Below are 16,041 nucleotides of genomic sequence, written 5' to 3' on the forward strand. Positions count from 1 at the left end.
CAAATGGCTGCAATATAACAAAGAGTGAAACATTTAAGGGGGTCTGAATACTTTCCATACCCACTGTAAATTTTTATATATGTTTTTTAGAAAATGGCCGATCGTTTCTCTAGATAAGACCCTTATTCCTCATGAAACTGACATTTGGACCTTCAACCCGTTGAACCCCAGTGAAGTCCACTGCATGGAGAAAAATCCTGGAATGTTTTCCTCAAAAACCTTAATTTCTTTTTGACTAAAGAAAGACAGACATAAACATCTTGGACGACATGGGGGTGAGTAAATTATCAGAAAATTTTAATTCTAAAGTGAACTAATCCTTTAATGCAATGAACTACACCTGCTGTTCACACATTCATGAAAGAAAAATTGAAAAAATACCAGTCAAAAATGCAGAAAAGTGAAGTTCAAGAAAACAAAAGATTTGAGACATGCAGACTCGATTTTGATATTGTGAATCTAATGCAATGACTGTGCAACATCCAAACACACTCACAGCGAATAAAGGTGATATGGTACAAATTGTTGGAGAAAAGTCAAACAAATTATTTCAAGGGTGAAATTCTCCCATGTGGTTTCTGAACAGAAGGGTGAACAGTGTGTAGTGCTTTACTGTAAACACACTATTGAGTTTCATGGAGGCAGTTTAATGGGTTTAATGTTTATTTAAGGAGCTTCTTTCCAACAAACAACCCATGAGAATCTACATCTTCTCCCTGATCACACTGCCAAAACAATAATCTACTGCAAAGATTTAGTAAGACATGCTATTCTAATCCACTGCTCCTGTCAGAACAATTACATTTTGCATCAGCAATTCTATTTAGGAGATTATCATACAATGCAAAGTGCCACCATAAAGCAATATTACAACTCTAATTTGACAGATATTTTGTCATGACATTACAGTTTTGTGATGGGCCCATAAATCTTTAAACACTAGTTTTTTTGGGTTCGGCATTGAACTTAATCCTCTGGTGCCGTTCAGTCATTTTTGACCAAAAAAATTGTACGCTTTGGTTTACGTTTGGTTAGAACTTTTTACTTCATCGGAAGGGTACAAAACAAAAGGTTTTGACACTTGCTATATGAACACAAAGAAAAAAAAAAAAAATCATGGACATGATTTGAAAAGTTTAAATGGTCCTGAAAAAAGTCACAAAATTGACCGCATTGGAAACGATTGGGAAGTGAATTTCATTCGTTTGGTACTGCACCCAAACTAAATCTTACTGAAAGCTAATTTTTTGAGATATCAACCTCAAGTTTGAAACAACTTGTTTAGGCTTTAATTTTCTCACAGTTTTAGAGTAAAACATGCTTTGGAAAATATATAATTCATATAAAATTTTAAAAATAGTATTTTTATGCAACTTTCATAATAATAAACTTAAACTTCTAATTTTTTTGTTTCACTTTTTTTTAATTTTATGATTTACAACAGTTTAACATTTATTTTTCAAATATAATTTAATAGCATAAAATCCCCTAAAAAAAATACAAAATATTAAATAAAATTCCAGTTATTTTTTTTTTTTTATACAAAACCCTAAAACTTCACAGCTTCAGTACATTGAAACCATTAATAAAATAAGAAAAGAGACGATGTTGTTGCCGAATGTTGTATGTTTTGCAGCTTTGAGTCCAAGACAAATTTCCTGAAAAGGACAATAAACTAACTCTAACTAAACTGAAATGGAAATTTGGAAATTGAAACCTTATTTTAGTTATTATTAGCTGAAGGTCTTCTCCTACACAGAGTATAAACAGGAATGATACTTCTATGATACGTTTTTGGTCCTTTTTAGAGTTCAAGAGCCCAAACAATCTTTCACTTTCATTGTTTAGAAAAGAGCAGCTTCTGGAAAATATCTCCTACATGACAATTTTTTAATTTTGGGTAAACTATCCCATTAAGATGAAATAACTCCGCAAACATGTGTGTTCACATCATACCTTGCAAACGGTCTCTGTGTCCCAAGGCAAAATGGTCTGAAGGTCAATGAGCTCACAGGAGACACCCAGCTTTTCCTGTGCCATAGCAGCCACTTCCCTCATAACATGTACCTGCAACCCAACAGTCAAAGGTTAACTCACAGTTAACGCTAAAGACTAACTTATGACACTTGGTTCTATTGTTGGCTGCAGTTTCAGAGCCTCTCCAGCCAGTGTTGAGGTTCTGTTTGTGTTCAAACTGCGTGGCACAGCTAATAAACGTGACTTAATAATGAGAAAAAAAAAAAAGAAAAAAAAAACTATATTAAGTACATTTAAAATGTTTAAAACAATGTATGGAGCAAAACTAATTAAACATGTTATGTTTTTTGTGTGAAAAATAGTGTGGAAAAACATTTCATAATTTATACATAAAAATACAATAATAAACTGCATTGTTTATCTGTAATATTTAAAAACATAAAATGCCACAAAGCAATACCACAGCTGTCATTCCTCAATGTTTGAACTGATTCAGTTATATAGCAACAAAATAATACTGAAAAAAATACCGTTCAAAAGTCTGGGGTCAGTGCAATTTTTTTTTGTGTTTCATAAGTCTCACCAAGGCTGCATTAATTTGATTAAAATACAGTAAAAACAGTAATATTGCTTGAAAAAAAAAAAATGGATTTCTATGTGAATATATTTTAAAAATGATCCTTCAGAAATCATTCTAATATGCTGATTTGATGCTCAAATAATATTTCTTAGTATTATCAATGTCGAAAACAGTCATGATGCTTAATATTTTTGTGGAAACCATGAAACATTTTATTTTTTTAAGATTCTTTGATGAATAGAAAGTTCAAAAGAACAGAATTAATTTGAAATGGAAATCTTTTGTAACATTATAAATGTCCTTGCAGTCACTTTTGACAATTTAATGCAACCTTGCTGAATAAATCTAGAATTTCTTTCTGAGCACAATCTTCTGAACGGTAATGCATATTTCATTTATCTCCCAGCCCTAGTTTGTGCTGCTCATGCATGAAGTCTCGGTGGGATGAATGAAAAGAAAAAGAACACTATCGTCAATTAGAAACAAGCCTTGAAAGTCCTTGTTTTCCCATGACCCAAGATTTCTCTCTGCACTCTGTCATAAGGTACATCAGTCACTGAGCAGGATACGCCTGTGGAGTGTCTGAGCTGAGCTTCAGGACACCCAGAGAGCTTTTATGATTTCAAAAGCTCTCTGGCTGTCCTGAATCTGATGGTGAACACAGGATGAGTTCTTACAAACGTACCTGTGTTCCCCACGCCACCAGTGTGAGATCACTGCCCTCCTGCAGGACCTCGGCCTGGGAGAGAGGGATGTGATAGGCTTCTGTGGGCACTTGCTCCACTGCAAAACAAAATGACAGATTACACGTCACCCTATAAAGCCTGACATATGAAATAATAAAAAGAAATGGTAACACTTGGTACAATAAGGTCTCATTTATTAACATTAGTTAACATGAACTAAGAATGAACTGCACTTCTACAGCATTTATTAATCTTCGTTAATGTTAATATCAACATTTACTAATACATTTTCAAAAGTTGTATTTGTTAACATTAGTTAATGCACTGTGAACTAACATGAACAAATAATGAAGTTATTTGCATTAATGTTAAGAAAGATTAATAAATACTGTAACAAATGCATCGCTTATTTTAGTTCATGTTGGTTAATACGTAAATTAATGTTAAATGACACCTTAAATGTAAAGTGTTACCAAAGAAATATTTTTTTAACTGAACCGTTTATTGAACTTTAGACAAAATATATAATAAATAAATACTAAAAATCCCCCAAAAAATGTTTTTTTTTAGTGTCATATTTGATACATCAGGTTTTATGGCTCATATAGAATGATACAGTCATACTAGAGGAGGAAAAACTCTTTAGTTTTTTATTCAGAGGCCCGAACTGAGCAAAAATATGAAATTTGGTGCAGATGCTGACATTTATACGGCTAAAAGAAAGATAAAATTATGATAGCTTGTAATGTAACTTGTTAAGTAAGTTGCTTCAGTCCAGTAAGTGTTCATTTTGAAATATTACTAACAATATAAAAGTAATTCTTATGTTTAATTTTTACCATTTCACAGCAAAAAGACACATGAAGGTGGACGTTTTTACAGTTATACTAAAACGCTTTTTATTTGCTTAAAAAAAAATTCATTTAGATGACAAAGTATGTAGTAGATCGTGTGTAACAGGTTTTTCAGCAAAGGTTTGATCATGTTGATCATTTAGAGTCCTTTGTGTATCAAAAATGACACAGTTGACTTTATAGGGTTAGGATTAAATCCATGAACTGTGAAAGAAACTGTTATATTGCTCAATTGCAGTAGGAAAAAAGGGGAATAAAAGTCTGAGGACATAACTGAGGACATGAAACAAAATGGTTGCATGATGTTTGGTGACAAGTGAGTTGAATCCCTTCCATTCAGATCATAACAACTCGTCCAGGCTTCGGTCCTCTCTAGACAGCAACACGCAATAGTCTTCTAGCTGGCCAAAGAGGTATAACAGTAGAATGGGGCTTTTTAGCATTGAGATGAAGGGGCAGAGGGCAAGAGTTGATGAATATGGGATCTGTTGATAGAAAAGTAAGGAATAAGACCTGCCTATTCTTTGGCGTTGGATAGATGTGTAAGTTGCAGGGCGAGTTTTGCAAGGCTGGACGAAACAAGATAAGAAACTAGCTAAAGAAAGGTTTTTGTCTCACCTAATAGCATGAGTACAGAAAGAACATTTCACAGCTGTCATATCTCACGAGGTTTTGTTTTTGTTCCTAAATGCTGAATTATCTTTATTGTTAAATTACGTTTAATTAGAGCCATTTTCCCCATCCCAGTTTATATGCTCATTGAAGTCATTGTCTTTGCTGACTTGTGGGAAATCGTGCTGCTTTGACAATGACATTTAAAGTAATTTTGTTGAAAATTGTTGAAGTTGATTTTGGTTGGTTAGGACTGTACTTTTGCTCAGAAGTAGAAACAGAGGTTCGTGAAAAATTCCATATGATCTTTTCTGTACCAGTAAGTGTTTCTTTTTTGCTTGTACTTTAAGTAACTTTCTTTGGAAAACCAGGAAGAGCTAAGACTGAACGCTTTTAATGTTTCACATGTACTTTGGACAAAGTATTCCAGTTCTTTTTTTTTTTTTATTATAAGTGGAATACTTTTAAAAGTACCTCACTTTGTTGGCAAATGCAGTTATTTTTGAAAACTGCTTGTACTTGCTTACAATTACTCTTAATATTGCTTCAATAGCAGTTCGTTTCATGATGTCTCAGTAGTGTTGTGGTTAGAGAGCTTTACTGAGTCTCATAGGCTTTTGGTCCACAGGTTAATAAAAACCATCTCGTTCTTTAAACTGGCTCTAAACCCTGAAGTAATGCTTAGCAGCTATACACACAGCAAGCTGCTCCAGGATTTTCTGTATTGTAGTTTGCCTGGAACACATCTGATAATAGTAAATCTCAAAATAACATAAACCAGTATAGCAATAAAACATTTTCACATACCGGTCAAGGGCAAGAAATGAAACACTGTCAAGATGTGGCGATTGAGGTGACTGAAAGGTCAAACATTCAGGTTAAACATTACTACTGTGCTTAATATCCAGAACGTGTAGAGTTACTAAGCAGAAGATGGTTATAATCCCTAAAATGTTCAATTCCAGGATATATGCTTCATTTACTTGAAATCAAAACGGGGTCAGCAATAAGAATACAAAAGTGCCATTGTTGTATTATTACACACTAACTGTTGGCTATTCTTTTTTCATTCAAAAAGCCCAAAACTCCCTTTATTAAATCACACTTTTAGCACGACTGGCCAAATTAGTCCAGTTTAGAGGTGACATTATCTTGAAATGATGAGTATGAAATAATGAGGGTTGGTGGAATTTTATTTAAGAGTTAATAAACAGGAGAGAAATGATGTGATGTAATGAATTTATCCAATTATAATGATCAAGTGAAGGTGCTAAGCACCTGTTGAGATCTCTCGTAACAGCACAAAAAGCTGCTTGGACAGGAGAGTTAAAGGGATAGTTCACCCAAAAATGAAAATTTGATGTTTATCTGCTTACCCCCAGGGCAGCCAAGATGTAGGTGACTTTGTTTCTTCAGTAGAACACAAATGATGATTTTTAACTCAGTCGTACAATGCGTGTCAATGGTAACACAATTTATAAGAGTCAAAAAACATGCATTGACAAATCCAAATTAAACCCTGCGGCTCGTGACGGCACATTGATGTCCTAAGACATGAAACAATCAGTTTGTGTGAGAAACCGAACAGTATTTATATCATTCTCTAATACACCACTATGTCCAACTGTGTTCTGCACTCGTTTAGTGAGGTCTGATCGCGCTCTGACAACGGCAGCGATGTCTGGCACTCATTGAAGTATATGCGCGAGACATCACTGCCGTTGTCAGAGCACGATCAGACCTCACTAAGCGAGTGCTGAACGCAGTTGGGCATAGTGGTGTATTAGAGGTAAAAAATGATATAAATACTGTTCGGTTTCTCGCACAAACCGATCATTTCGTGTCTTAGGACATCAATGTGCTGTCGTGAGCCGCAGGGTTTCATTTGGTTTCAGTCTGTGCATGTTTTTTTTTTTTACTCTCAGATTTTGTTGCCATTGACACGCTTTATAAGACTGACAGACTGCAACAGTTGGAGTTAAAAATCATCATTTGTGTTCTACTGAAGAAACAAAGTCACCTACATCTTGGATGCCCTGGGGGTAAGCAGATAAACATCAAAATTTTCAAAAAACTATCCCTGTAAGATACTAAAAATAATATCAAACCTAAATACAATACAATACAATATTAATGTGTTTATTCTTGTTGCCATTTTTTCTAATTATGATTGGTTTAATGATTATGAACACAAATTAGGATAACCATGGCAAACCAAATGAAAATTTATTGTATTAATATGACATTGATGGAACCACAAAGCTGACACAGAGGAATGTATGGGAGGTGCAACACATCACAAAACTCACAGTTCGGATCATATCATGGATCGTAATAAGTTTAAAATAACACTGTATAGCATTCGCTGTATAAATTACACATAGATTAATCTTGGTTAAAGCTGTGTTTTGTTGTTTAAAGGTGCCCTAGATTATGTTTTTAAAAGATGTAATATAAGTCTAAGGTGTCCCCTGAATGTGTCTGTTAAGTTTCAGATCAAAATACCCCATAGATTTTTTTTTATAAATTTTTTTAACTGCCTATTTTGGGGCATCGTTATAAACGCGCCGATTTTATGCTGCGGCCCCTTTAAATCCCGTGGTCCATGCCCACAGAGCTCGCGCTTGCCTTGAACAGGCATGTGCGGCATGCATGCGTCGGATTATGTGAGTATTGTATACTGTTATATTGTTTACTTCTGATTCTGAATGAATTTGAGGCTGTGCTCCGTGGCTAACGGCTAATGCTACTCTGTTGGAGAGATTTATAAAGAATGAAGATGTGTTTATGCATTATACAGACTGCAAGTGTTTAAAAATGAAAATAGCGACGGCTCTCTTGTCTCCGTGAATACAGTAAGAAACGATGGTAACTTTAACCACATTTAACAGTACATTAGCAACATGCTAACGAAACATTTAGAAAGACAGTTTACAAATATCACTAAAAACATCATGTTATCATGGATCATGTCAGTTATTATTGCTCCATCTGCCATTTTTCGCTATTGTTCTTGCTTACCTAGTCTGTTGATTCACCTGTGCAGATCCAGACGTTAATACTGGCTGCCCTTGTCTAATGCCTTTTATAATGTTGGAAACGTGGGCTGGCATATGCAAAGATTGGGGGCGTACACCCCGACTGTTACGTAACAGTCGGTGTTATGTTGAGATTCGCCTGTTCTTCGGAGGTCTTTTAAACAAATGAGATTTATATAAGAAGGAGGAAACAATGGAGTTTGAGACTCACTGTATGTCATTTCCATGTACTGAACTCTTGTTATTCAACTATGCCAAGGTAAATTCAATTTTTCATTCGAGGGCACCTTTAACATTAATGACAGACAGCAGCAGGTATTTACAGGCTGCTGTCAATGTAAGACCTAATGCACGGATCCAACAAAATGATACAAATTTGATTTCTCAACTATTTACTTTCACTTAAGACATAACTGACTTATGAAAATACTTGCCAAGATGGTATTTTGAGATAATTTTGTGTGTATGTGCGTATTCAAACGCAAGGAGATGCGAAAGAGAACTGGATGAGAACTAGAGTTGTCAAAAGTACCGACTTCGGTACCAATCGGTACTGAAATTTTAAAAATGTAACACTTTGAGCACCGCTGAGTGGATTCGTAAACACCTCTGATTGGCCATTGTGTTGACGCGCTCATCTGATATGTCTGTGATTGGCTTCAATGATCAACACATGGCAGCGTTTGAACGCTGTTTATCAGACATCCCAACCTGCAAACCTCCAAAAAAAAAAAAAAAAAAAAAAAAAGAGGAAGGAGCTATAAGCTATAGGCATATGCAATTATTCGTTAATTATGTTTAAATATGTAGATTACTTTTACTATTTATATAAGCTGCTTATACTATTTATGTAAACTGCTTTTATTTATTTTCCATTGCAACTTTAAACAGGTCTAAGGAGTTTGTTGTTTTCATGTAGCCTTGGCAACTAGCCTGAATAATATGCACATGAAATGAAACTTGTCAACTCACCTCACTGATAATTGATTGGTTGATTTGCCGAAAAAGGCCATTCGGGATGCTCTCTGTCTTACATGCGCTTCGCACACACGCACACACACACACACACACACACACACACACACACACGCAAGGTCTCTCTCTCGCTCCCTCTCCCTCTCTGCCGTGCGCGCGCTGGTTTGAAACATAGTCTCTATGCACGCTCTTGCTCGCTCGCTCTAGATTCCGGGAGATTTTAACTAATTTGCGGGCATCAGGGAGCCGCTATCAATATGCGGGAGACTCCTGGAACTTCCGGGAGACTTGGGATGTCTGGTTTATGAATCTCACATTTTTAAAATTTCAGTACCGACTAGGTACCGAAGTCGGTGCTTTTGACAACTCTAATGAGAACTCAATTCTGTGTTCACTCGCTGTCTGAAACATGACTCTCTGTGTGCGCTTTGAGTGTGTGTGCACAAAAAACAGCATGCGAGTACTGAATTGACCCTTCGCCGGGAGTTTGATTGACAAACAATCTAACCAATCAGAATGCCGAATCCACCATTTTGTCCAACAAAGCAGTCAGGAGTTAGAAGATTAACCTCGGTGGACTTGAATTTGAAAAATGGTGTGTACTGACGTCTTTCCACGTTTGAAACAACATTTCTCCTCATGTTCATTCATGTTTATTTGATGCTATAAATTAACTAGTATGAAGAGATGATCAGTTCATGAGCTGCTTGAGCTAAGGCGCTACAGCGATCTGTCACAACACATTAAAGAGCCACAAAACGTTTTTTATTGCTCGAATTTCTTTAAAAAAAAAAAACTACACAGTTTAAAAGCTGGGACTTTGTTAAATATCAAAAGTAACCTGCTCTGTCTTGTCTGACGACGTGTTGTCAGTGTCCTCTTTGCTTCGCGATGTATTTTTCACTCTGTGTGGCGTGACAGCGCCATGGCTTGTCAGACAAAACAACAGTAACTAAGGGGGGCAGGTCTTTGCGAAGGGTCAATTGAGTTCTCTTTCTCCTCTTGTTGCACTTGAGTGGTTTAAAATTGCTTGATGTGCAAATGATAAACTGGTAGCACTTTATTTTACAGTCCTGTTCCCCATGTACATACTAAGCTCTTATTATCGTAATTGCAATAACTGGGTAATAACTAGGTACTAACCCTGAACCTAACCTTAACCCACGTAGTTACCTTATAATACACAGTACTTTCTTAGGTAAGTACACGGTAAGTACATGTAAGGGCACGTACTGTCAAATAAAGTGCAACCAATAAACTTTCACTATATGATGGTTAAACTTTGCAACTAATCTGAGAATCACATATGTGCCAAACCATGGGGCCTGGGCTGTACGGATCACGGATCACGATCCGTTAAACCCCTATGTATGTATTATTATAATTTACTACAGCTGCTATTTGTAACAAACTTGAATTCACTTTCTATTGACAGTGACCCCAATGTTTATTCACAGCCTGTTTCTTGATCCTAACATCAGCAAGAATCTTGCAGCCAAAAAAATGTTTGCTATGCATCACACTCAATTTACATATTTAAAAAAAATGATTGATAGTTATTGATCGCAGTGACTGTTGGAGCAGTTCAGGCTGAGCTCACTGATTTGTGGTTGGGAGGTTTTACCCCAGGGTTCAAGTGATTGATGAAGTCTAGTAAAAATGCATCACTAATGATCCAGATTCTTTCGAGTGGTAGGTTGTTGGATGCCTGATATGTGTTTCCAGCGGACACACACTCTATCATTTAAAAATACTGCTGGATTTAATGGTACAACCACTTTTTAATAAAAACCTAATTCAGAGATGGAGAAAGATACATGTTTATGCTATAAACATGAACAATACCTTATATGGATATCATATTTCCAAAGGTGTGTAGCAGCATTACATGCTTGCAATGTTGACAACATTGCTGACTATTATGGGTGTGTTTTTGACACAATGCTAAAACTCTCTTGGGGTTTGACTAAGCAAAGCACCCTAGCAGCCACACGGTCACATGCTAAAACTTAAAGGTGCCCTAGAATCAAATATTGAATTTACCTCGGCATAGTTGAATAACAAGAGTTCAGTACATGGAAAAGACATATGTTGAGTTTCAAACTCCATTGTTTCCTCCTTCTTATATAAATCTCATTTGATTAAAAAACCTCCGGAAAACAGGCGAATCTCAACATAACACCGACTGTTACATAACAGTCGGAATCATTAATATGTGCGCTGCCAATATTTGCATATGCCAGCCCATGATCAAGGCACTACACAAGGGCAGCCAGTATTAACGTCTGGATGTGTGCACAGCTGAATCATCAGACTAGGTAAGCAAGCAAGGACAATAGTGAAAAATGGCAGATGGAGCGATAATAACTGACATGATCCATGATAACATGATATTTTTAGTGATATTTGTAAATTGAACTTTGTTTATGCACTGTATAACTGCACTTATAGTCGAGAGCTCAGGAGGGCAGGGAGCGAGAGATTTAAAGGGGCCGCGCAGCCTGAATCAGTGCATAGTTAACGATGCCCCAAATTAGGCAGTTAAAAAAATTCATAAAAAAAAAATCTATGGGGTATTTTGAGCTGAAACTTCACAGACACATTCAGGGGACACCTTAGACTTATATGACATATTTTGAAAAGACGTTCTACGGCACCTTTAAGGGAACCTTAGCAACCACATAGCAACTCCCTGGCAACAACCCACAACACCCTAGTACTGCAAAAGACAACTCCACATGGACGATTAACAAAACACTAACATACTTCAGAAAATTAAATCTAAATTTACACATAAGGTGATGTGAACTTCTAAATACCATGTTATAAATCAAAGCCATATTTAAGGCCAACTAAACTTGCAGGAGTTATAATTTATCACATTAATTCCAATGTTGGCAATAATGACTGAATCCAAAAAAAGACAAGGTGGAAATTGGAAAATTCCACATTACCATTAACCTATAATGTTTTTCAAATCAAGATTTATACAAACTGAATGTCTGAATGATTTATTCCCACATGTAAGAATAACCGCATGAAAAAAAGAAAAGCACCGGTCTAAAATTAAAACTAAATAATGATAAAGAGCCAAAGTTCCTAAAACAAGCTCCAATGTTCAATCAGGAAATTAAAGTCATTCAACAAAATTCTTGAGAGACACATAAGTCAGATTTTCAAGTGAACATGAAGACAGACAGAGAGCAGATCTAAAGCGATCCATCGGGAGATAAATATGCACTAATCCTCATGGCAAACCACACTTGCATTGGCTTCCTTAAAACTGCATCAATTTTCTTTTTCCACTTTTTATTTCTTTATTTAACCGTTTCTTTGGATATGAGGATTATGTCGTTTAGAGCCACACTTACTTGTGCTTTAAACTGCACCAAAAATTCTTCTCCTAACCAATGGCTTAAAGTGCGGCTGGTTAGTTTTGGCTGTGGTTAGTTTAACCCCAGATGGAAGATGCTGTAACGACATTATGTGGAAAAAAGACTGATATCTATTCAAAAGTAACCCTGTATTTATCCAAAATATTTTCATATGCAACTTATAAAAACAGCAATTATTTCATTTTATTATAACAGATGTGTTCTGGAGGTTCTTTTCTTTGACATAACAGATCAGAACTGCCACTAGAGAAGAATTGAGATTGTGTTTTCTTGTGGTTTCATCAGGCAAATAATGTTTTAATGATGTCACTTTCCTGATCCTAAGACCTCAGAGTAATTAGTCACATGATAAGCAAAAAGACTGTAGCATTAAAGCAATCAAGTTGGTACATCATGGACAAACAGTTTATTTGAACTGGAAGAAAAAGAAAAAAAAATATTTTATGTTATATATACCACTAAGATTTTTAATGTTTTTAAAAGAAGTTTCGTCTGCTCACCAAGGCTACATTTATTTAATAAAAAGTACAGTAAAAAACAGTAATATTGTGAAATATTATTACAATTTAAAATAACTTTTCTATTTGAATATATTTCACAAAGTAATTTATTCCTGTGATGCAAAGCTGAATTTTCAGCATCATTACTCCATTCTTCAGCGTCACATGATCCTTCAGAAATCATTCTAATATGCTGATCTGCTGCTCAAGAAACATTTAATGTGTACAACTGTACAAAATATTTGTGTACAATATTTTTTTTTCAGGATTATTTGATGAATAGAAAGTTCAAAAGAACAGTGTTTATCTGAAATCTAATCTTTTGTAACATTATAAATGTCTTTACTGCCACTTTTGATTGATTTAATGCATCCTTGCTGAATAAAAGTATTCATTTCTTTAATTTCTTTTCAAAAAAATAAAAATTAAAATTCTTACTGACCCCAAACTTTTGAACGGTAGTGTATAATGCTACAGAAGCTTTGTATTTCAGATAAATGCTGTTCTTTTGAACTTTCTATTCATCAAGGAATCCTGAAAAAAAAGTACACAACTGTTTTCAACATTGAAAATAATCATAAATGTTTATTGAGCAGCAAATCAGCATATTAGAATGATTTCTGAAGGATCATGTGACACTGAAGACTGGAGTAACGATGCTGAAAATTCAGCTTTGATCACAGGAATAAATTACTTTGTCAAATATATTTAAATAGTACACAGTTATTTTAAATTGTAATAATATTTCACAATATTACTGTTTTTTTACTGTATTTTTAATTAAATAAATGTAGCCTTGGTGAGCAGACGAAACTTCTTTTAAAAACATTAAAAATCTTAGTGGTTCCAAACTTTTGGACTGGACTGTACTGTATATATATATATATATATATATATATATATATATATATATATATATATATATATATATATATATATATATATATATATATATATATATATATATATATATATATATATATATATATATATATATATATATATATATATATTTTGAAAGCAACAAAAACTACCTTGAAGAAACCAAGTGATGGTGTTGGATTTGCTCTTTACAGGAAGACCATTTTGAGTCCAAAGTAATGTCTTGTGTATGTCATGATTATAAAATGATCGTCACAATGTAACAGAAGTAGTGACGGATCTTTTCTCCTATATTGTGACATATATCTGAGTGCAACAGATTATCAAAAACAAAAACAAAAAAAGTAGGGCGGGACTTGATTCTATGCATCAGTTGTTGATTGGCTGTTTAGATGTGGCGTGGCCCTCAAAAGTGTAAGCAGATAAATGTGAACTTGCAGGGGCGGGGTTTAAGAGAACTAAATGATTGGAGATCCTGCATTCGTCACCAGAGTACAGTCTGCTGTTTTTGATTAAATTATTACGAGGTCTTGTCCTGACTAAAATAGCTAAATATTGGAATCAGGAAAAAGATAAAACGGACTGGATGAATATTGAATATAAAATTTGTGCACCCTTTACTCCTATTGAAGTATTCTCACAGTCTACTTTTAATACTACAAATCCCGTTCTTATTCACACTAGAGATGTTTGGGTTAGAATTCATAAAATATTCAAATTATCTCACCATTTACAGAAATACTCTTCATTATGGCATAACCCAGCAATCAGTATTGGTAAAAAGCTGATTTATTGGAAGTATTGGCACCAGCAAGGTATAAGTAAAATTGAAGACTTGTATGAGAATGGGGTGTTAAGGTCTTACGAAAATTTAACTAAGCGTTATAATCTTGTGGGAAAAGAAAACTTCTGGAAGTTTTTACAGTTACGTAATTGTATATTGTCTAAAGTTGGCCCCATGGTTGACAATCCTATCTCAAGTTATTTAAACAAAACACAAGAATTTCATAAATCTCCACATTTATATATAATGGTAAACTCCTTTAGGAGTAGTGACTTGGGAAATTTAAGGATCATTTGGCAGAGAGATATTGGTGAAGAAATTGACTCAGACAAATGGTCCAGCATTTTGGCAGGGTGTGGTAAATATATAAAAGAAGTAAAGGGGAAGTTCACTCAATATAAGATTCTTCATAGATACTACCACACTCCGGCAAGACTTTATAGGATGAAATTGATAAAGGACGATTTGTGTTGGAAGTGCCAGTTGGAAACGGGTACATTTTTACATTGTATTTGGGAGTGTAGCTTAGTTAAACCATTCTGGAAACAAGTTGTAGATGTCGTAAGTTGCTGGTATGGCTCCACAATACCTCTGACACCTCAACTTTGTTTACTGGGTGACAAGTCTCAATTACCAAATGTTTCTAAGTGTGTACTTTCTGTTATAATGGTATGTATCACAGTGGCTAGCAGGATTATTCTGAGACACTGGAAGACAGTGAAAGCCCCAGAACTGAAAGATTGGGCTAGTGCAATGATAGAAATTGCTTCTTATGAATCTATGCTCAATAGAATAAATGGTGTCAAAGAGGATGGGTTGTCGCCTTGGGAAGAGTTCTGGACATATATTACAGTAACAACTCAGAATGAATAGATTGACACTTGTTGAAATGTCTTGTATTGTACTTTTTTTTTTTTCTTTTTTTTTTTTTTGTTGTTGTTGTTCCAACTGTGCCTGTAGAAATCTGGAACCCTGTATCATTATTATTATTTTTGTGATGTTGTACTTTTGTTACCTTTTCACCTTCCAAAAGCAATAAAAACTTGAATTTAAAAAAAAAATTATTACGAGGTCAAAAAACATATGCATGAATAAATTGTTTACAATAAGATCTATAACATGCATTTGGAAAATAAATATGGTGAAATTTAATTTAATGGCAACTTCAATAAATCCTCCCCACATTCCTCTCATCACTTGTGAGAGAAACATTCTGCGCTAAAGCATTTGACTGAAATGGAGCCATACTGTAGAAAAACATGTACAATGTAAGGCAATGAGAGAGAGAAATGAGAAACCGCATCTCTTCAGTCAACAGCTGCAAAGCATCAAGCAATATTAAGACCATTCGAGATGTTCAAACATCTAAAACATCTAAACACTCAACACTAATATATGAACGGGCAAGATGGGAGCGGAAACTTCCATTTACGTGATCAATTATTACCACTGAATGACTGTAGAGGTAATGAAACTACTAACAAAAGTAATTATTTAATTGGTTATTTCTTCAGAATAAAAAGTCCACATCTTTCTGGTTAATATCCATTGCAGCTCATTCTTCACTTTCCTGTTTGACAGGTCTATATTATATTTCACGTCTCATTTTTTGATTTAAGTTTTCATTAGTAGATGAAGCATTCAATGGTCAATGACGACACTGATATAAATAGTGAGCAAGGTCTCCAATGGCCAATGTAGTGGATATATACAGTGGATGGACAATACAATAATTTATTAGTATGGTGTAGGGCCTCC

At 34.8% G+C, this 16,041-nt stretch overlaps 1 protein-coding gene across 2 annotated transcripts in view; it reads right to left on the minus strand.

Annotated features, from left to right (window-relative positions):
* bckdhb (branched chain keto acid dehydrogenase E1 subunit beta) overlaps positions 1-16,041 on the minus strand; it is a 95,332-nt gene that overhangs the window by 54,826 nt on the left and 24,465 nt on the right. For both annotated transcript variants that reach the window (XM_048152175.1, XM_048152174.1), the window contains exons 7-8: positions 3,243-3,340; positions 1,957-2,067 (exon numbers count right to left, since the gene is read on the minus strand). In XM_048152175.1, the coding sequence (XP_048008132.1) occupies positions 1,957-2,067; positions 3,243-3,340 (209 nt within the window). The remainder of the gene's footprint in view (positions 1-1,956; positions 2,068-3,242; positions 3,341-16,041) is intronic.

Source organism: Megalobrama amblycephala, linkage group LG13 (assembly GCF_018812025.1).
Source record: "Megalobrama amblycephala isolate DHTTF-2021 linkage group LG13, ASM1881202v1, whole genome shotgun sequence".
Classification (NCBI taxonomy): domain Eukaryota; kingdom Metazoa; phylum Chordata; class Actinopteri; order Cypriniformes; family Xenocyprididae; genus Megalobrama; species Megalobrama amblycephala.